The 6,619-nt window shown below is 41.5% G+C and overlaps 1 protein-coding gene across 11 annotated transcripts in view; it reads right to left on the minus strand.

The window, feature by feature from the left end:
* DMD (dystrophin) overlaps nucleotides 1-6,619 on the minus strand; it is a 4,177,531-nt gene that overhangs the window by 123,529 nt on the left and 4,047,383 nt on the right. For all 11 annotated transcript variants that reach the window (XM_075336500.1, XM_075336497.1, XM_075336505.1 and 8 more), the window contains 2 exons: nucleotides 6,495-6,580; nucleotides 532-689 (listed from right to left, as the gene is read on the minus strand). In XM_075336500.1, coding sequence (XP_075192615.1) covers nucleotides 532-689; nucleotides 6,495-6,580 — 244 coding nt within the window. The remainder of the gene's footprint in view (nucleotides 1-531; nucleotides 690-6,494; nucleotides 6,581-6,619) is intronic.

Genomic DNA, 6,619 nt, shown 5'->3' on the forward strand with positions numbered 1-6,619 from the left:
AGACAGAGCCGCGCAGCATTAAATGAAGTTGGGTGAAGTTCACCTGCTTTTTTGACATGTCCCCAACGACCAGCTAGTCGCTCTGCAGGTCCGGATCACTGTTAGGTCGTTGGCCAGGTCTGCCTGTTTGACAGCTCACCAGAGACTTTGTAGCGATCCCGGCTAGGTTGAGATCGCAGGTTGGATCGCTAGAAAGTCTCAGTGTGTAAACCCAGCTTTAGGGATATTCTTTACTCATCAAAAACAAATCTTTAAATCCCTGTTATCTTTAAGGAGCTTAAGATTGCTGGAACCCCGCTGTTTCTGAGCTATGTTTGTTATGTAGAAGGAAAAATCAAACAAAAGGCAAATAAAACTAAACATTCAGAACGCTGAGCCAAGAAAGAGATTAGTGATCTATAATGAGAAAATATGGGAGAAAAACCCCTCGAAGAAAAAGAAAAGTTCATCTATTTCCTATAACCAATTTCATTTAATGTAGAAATGCAAATAAGCTCACAGGAAGAAAACTGTTCGCAAATGAATACTTACATACTGAAAGCAGCTCCTGACACTGGGTTCTATGTTACTTCCACCAAAGGAGGCCACTTCACCCAGTTGCCGGGGAATTTGAATAGCGTCATGGAGGAGAAGGCCCAGTCTTCGTTGGTCACAAAATCCAGTAGAACTTGCCACTTGCTTGAAAAGATCTGTAAATTCAATTTCACCATATGATGACATGTATCAAAGCCAAATGTTACAAATCACTATGAGATATTATATTCAACTGCGATGATTTCCCATCTTTAAGGGGTCCTCAAAAATATCTACACACCTTATATAGTTACTAGCTGACAGCTAATCCTCACACCCCACAAACATAAGTCTCATTTAGCTGGGCTTTCAATGGGGAAAGTGGAGTAAGCTGGGGAAAAAAAAAAAAAGAGGATGGGGCATTGAAATTCAACTTGTCTGATCCTACTTTTCTACATCAGCTTCAGAAGGAAAGCCAGCAGGCGCATATACACAGTAGATAGTTGGAGTCAAATCTTAAAGGGAATCTGTCACAAAATTTCATCCCCCAAACCATTGGTATGTGCATGTAGCTCTTTTGAAGACAAGTCCAACAGTACCATTACATAGCCAGTCTGTTCATCGATTATTGATAAAATTAGCGTTTGAAATTATATGTAAATGAGACTGCAGATGTGAAACCTCTGTCACACCAGCTCTATTCTCAACCCAGCACTGCTTCCTCCTGCTTGATTGGACAGAATCTAAGCTGTGTGATTTCAGGCAAAAAAAGTCGTCAGTCAAGCAGGAAGAGACGGCGCTAAGAGGAGAATAGAGCTGGAGTGACAGAGACAGAGGCTCTTCTGCTTATTAATTCAAGTGCTGATTTCTCAGTAATGGAGTAACAGACTATTAAACACTACTACTAAAGGTAGTGTTGGACTTCTTGAAAGAGCTACATGAAAATATAGTTTGGGGTGTGAAAATCCTGCTGACAAATTCCTTATAATTATTGTGTATAGGGCTTTCACACAACATAATCACACCTATGCTTTTATTGCTATTCTCACTAGTAATATCTTCTTGTTTAGTATCCTGTCCTTGAACATTAAGAGTATGACTAAATGATAATACACCATAGGACTTTTAATAATATTTTGCTTCATCTTGTTGAACACATTGGCTGGTGTTTTCTGAATCATGACCGCCAGGAGAAAGAGTACCTCATAAAGTTGCAATAAACAGTCATAGGAAGCGTCCCAAGATGACTATTCAAAATTGTGACACACTATTCTGCTGGAAAATAATTTCCAGAGTTTAAATGTTATTAAGATAACGCCAAGAAAGCCGTTAATTAAATATTATTAACTTTGGTCAACAAGTTATAAAACTGGGGCAAGCTGTGTTGCACTGCAAATTCATAACACTGTGCCCCCGATGAGCCTAAACACTAACATATTGTTCAGCTTCATGTTCCTAAATGAAACTGGTTAAACAACAAAGCAATAGGGAACCATCTGTTTTCCTTGTTCACTTTGTGAAATCATGTTCAATTTACTAATGGAATCTATAAAACAATGTCTGTGATGTAGGACATGGTGAAAACATTTATAAATGATCATCTAAAAGGTCCGCTTAGGCCTGAAATTAGTAATTTTACAGCTGTAGTCACAAAAAACAAAAATTAAAATAAGACGTGTTGTGTTGTCCCACACAACATAGGAGGAATCAATAAATCTGCCCCAAAGGGTAGTCAAAACGCACCCTGGAAGGGTTTATGAGAACCTTGTGATCATCCAACAGATGAGGAGAAAGCCAATATACAAGGCTGGAATTAACGGGGTAACTGCTCAAAGACTTCATCAACCCATCACTGCTATCTATTGACCTTCATCCTGTCCTGCCACAGCCCTGTTATACTTCTCTATAGTTTAGGTTCCCGGCCACTATGGCAGTACTGTAAGCCGTTAATATCTCGACAACATCATTTGGTGGCAGGGATCCAAAACTAAATGCGAGAGACTAAACCTGTGCCTACATAACCATATCCTATCCAGCCCCTTACTAAATACATTCAGTATGTGAAATGCATTAAAGCACTGATCAATCATCATAAGGCACTGTGTGTGTGTGTATATACATACACACACACACATATATATATATACATACACACATAATATATATACATACACACATATTATATATACTTACACACATATATATATATATATACACACACATAATATATATATATATATATATATATATATATATATATATATATATATATATATATATATATATATATATTATTACTACAAAAGATAGTTGAATTTGTCACAGATCAAAAAGTCACTAATCAAGAAGTATTCACTCCAAAAAACTGGTGGGAATACCATGATTATTCGGGCTCCAGTCAGTTTAAACCATATAATGTACTGATTTTAATAAAGTTTATAAAAAGCAGAAAAATACATTGCTCCCACTATACAGAATTAAGGATAACAGGCATAGATGTAACTTTATGGGCTGAGATCCTTACTATGATCTTTCTAAGTGCCGCTATCCTTAGATATGGCTTATGGGCCGCACTTTGCCCAGGTCGGGGCTAGATTTGTTATTTATTTACTACATATAATGCAGTAAATAGTATTCTGTAACATCAACAAAATAAGTCTTGCAGTGTTACAGCTCAACTCCATTCACTTGCCAATCAGTCTTTTCTTGCTACTTTGACTTCACATACACCCACATGAGTGCTGCAATCTCTTGTGCTAAAGTGGCAAGGGAGGAACTAATAAATATTGGCTGTTTTTATTGCATCAGGTTTCCAGCTGTTATCTAGATTTTGAAAGTTCTTGACAACCTCTTTATAGGGAACCTGTCATGTAAACAAAAAAAAAAACAAACTATAAACCTACAGATATATTGTTAATGTGCAGGTTCATCATGTTCTAGAGCCGTGAGGACATCGCACTCACTCAAGGGTGAGGCTACTGGGAGGAAATAAACTTAATTTCTCCCGGCAGCCTGCAACTTTCATTCAAAAAGGCACAGGAGGAGCAACGTCAGTCACTGCTCGGTATGGAGTGAGCAGCGGCTGTAACCATACACCTGGTACTGACTGACAGCCTTGTCTACACTGATGTACTGCTAAGTCGGCTGTCAGTCAGTGTCGGGGCGTGGTTACAGCTGCTGCTCAATGTGTACCGAGTGGTGACTGAAGCTGCACCTCCGTGGCTGAAAGCTGGTGGCTACTGGTAAGAATTAACCCTAATTCCTCCCAGCAGCCTCATACTTTCAGGTCACAGAGGCGCAGCTTCAGTCACTGTTCGCTACATAGTGAGCAGTGGCTGTGACCACACACCCAGTAGTGACTGACAGCCTTCCCTTACACTGATGTACTACTGAGTCGGCTGTCAGTCAGTGTTGGGGCGTGCTTGCATTTGCCACTCACTTAGTACTGAATGCTGACTGAAGCTGTACCTCTATGACTGAAAGCTGGGTGCTACTGGGAGGAATAATTTGCATTTCCTCCAAGTAGCTGGGCGTTCGGTGCAGAGGCATGAGAACACTATTAATCTGCAGAATAACAACATTTTTTTTACATTAGAGTTTCCCTTTAAACCATCATTTTCACAAACTAACACCTGATAGTTAAGAAAACGAACAAAACTTTATTTTATTTATTTTGAAGGGAAAAAAACACAAGCCAGAACTGTATGTGCTTGCTGATAAGAATACCTAGCTTCAAGCACGGCAAAATTAGCCCCTTGTAAGGCATTTTCCCGTTTCCTCAAATGACAAGGCTGTTTAATAAATAAGCACTTTCCCACTAAGCACAATTTCCAATAAGATTTCAAAGCAAGCCACAAGCACGACACAGACAAATGATTGTGCTTCTCGGTGCTGCCATTTTATCACCCTCTGGAGGCTGTTTCCAGCTCCCTCCATTAACACCATGTTGTTTTGGTGCTTTTCTGTCCTTAAGCCTCAGCATGTTTTTCAAGTTCAGCACTTTTGATTTACCGATTTGTTTACAACTTGGAATTTGTCTAAGCATAAATGAATGTGGAAAAATGATACTGAAGCATACAGATTCCACTTGTAATTCTTATCAATATTATTACGTCTCTGGAACCTTTCCCAGATTCTTCAGAACAATCTTTACAGTCAGAAATACGAATTTTTTTTCCAGATGTCTTCTAGATCAAGTAATGTGGCCATACAGTATCCAAAGAGCTAATCTGGGGTCAGTAGTGACCAATAACTTACACATTCAGACTGGAATATTAACAACGAGCCTAAATGTGTACATAGTTTCTTATGTGTACTCTAATCAGATTTAGGAACTTCTTCTTAAAAGGAACCTTTTAAGAAGACACAGGCTTCAGAAAGAGGACGAAGATGGCCGAAAGAGGAGGCGCCGACACCGGAGAACGGAGACACCCATATGGCCCACCGCACGATCGTTAGGTAAGCATTATAAAGTGTTTTTTATGTTCTCACAGCGGCCTGGGCTCTTATATACAGCATGTTAGAATGCTGTATATAAGAGCCCGGTGGTGGTGGCCGCAGCTTATATGCCAAAAAAGTGGTGACAGGTTCCCTTTAAAAGGGAAAAATCCAGCTATACCGTATTTTTCGGACTATAAGACGCACCCTGGTTTTAGAGGAGGAAAATAGGAAAATAAAACTTTAAGCAAAAAAATGTTGTCATGAGACACTTATGGGGCGAGGATCTGCTGCTGACACTGTTATGGGGGTAATGTCCCAAAATTCTCTACTAAGGTACCCCATTCTGGTAATGATCCTCCTGCCTTGTATATGATCCTGCTATAAACACCCATGCTGCTCATATACCCCCATGCTGCTCATATACCAGCATCTTGCTCATATTCCCCCCATCCATCCTGCTCATATACTCCCATCCTGTTCATATACCCCCCATCCATCCTGCTCATATACCCCCATCCTGTTCATATACCCCCATCCTGTTCATATACCCCCATCCTGTTCATATACCCCCATCCTGTTCATATACCCCCCCATCCATCCTGCTCATATACTCCCATCCTGCTATATGCCCCCATCGTGCTCATATACCATCCTGGTATATGGCCTGTATCCTATAGCACAGATAAAAAAAATAAATAAACGTTTATACTCACCTTTTCCTCACTCCCTCCAGCACAGATCATATCTTCCTCTCTGCGCCGCTGACCTGTGTGTGGAGCCGTTCCCCTGCAGCACCGCGATGTCTTCCTGTCTGTGCCGATCAGCTGACCGGCTCAGCACAGATCAGCTGACCGGCACAGACAGGAAGACATCGCGTGCTGCAGGGGGACGGCTTCACACACGGGGACGGGTGAGTACACTGATTCACTGCACCCCGCGCTGATGACGACGCGCGGGGGGCAGTGAATACAGCCGCACATGATCACTCCAGGCTGTAATTGCCATGGGTGATCATGCGGGCCGGCTCTTTGCTATGCGCGCGTCTCCGCTCGTCCTCCCGCCCACCTGGGCAGCGCCGGCTTCTGCGCTGAGAAATGGGCGGGGGATGGACGTGCATATGTAATGAGCGGGCCCATGTGGTCACGGCAGGCGCTGCTGCTGCCTGCTCGTGCCCCCGATGACCCGCTCCACCGCAGCACCCAGATTCCCGGCCGCAGCCCTATAGTCAGACCATAAGACGCACCCCCAACTTTCCCCCAACATTTGGGGGGAAAAAAGTGCGTCTTATGGTCTGAAAAATACGGTAAATAACTGTTTGAAACCTTTAGCGATAGTTTATTTAACTTTAAAAAAGGACCAGACATGTAAAATCCAACATGCCCCATCTCTATTCCCCAACATCAAATGATGTGCACAAACATGGGAACGGACAACTCATATCCAATAATTGGCACAATACATTGAAGTGTTCTTGTGAGCTGTAATATTTCTGAAGGGGGTCACAGGTATTTAAACGTTTCTTAGTTTCTCAATATACTTACATCTGTACTTGTCTTCCAAATGTGCTTTACAGAGAGATATAATACCAGTTTTAAAAGACAACACACGGATTCTTCCAGTCCGACCCCTATGAGTAAGATATGAACATACAGATGTTAGAAAAATC

This window comes from Anomaloglossus baeobatrachus, chromosome 2, assembly GCF_048569485.1.
Source record: "Anomaloglossus baeobatrachus isolate aAnoBae1 chromosome 2, aAnoBae1.hap1, whole genome shotgun sequence".
NCBI lineage: Eukaryota > Metazoa > Chordata > Amphibia > Anura > Aromobatidae > Anomaloglossus > Anomaloglossus baeobatrachus.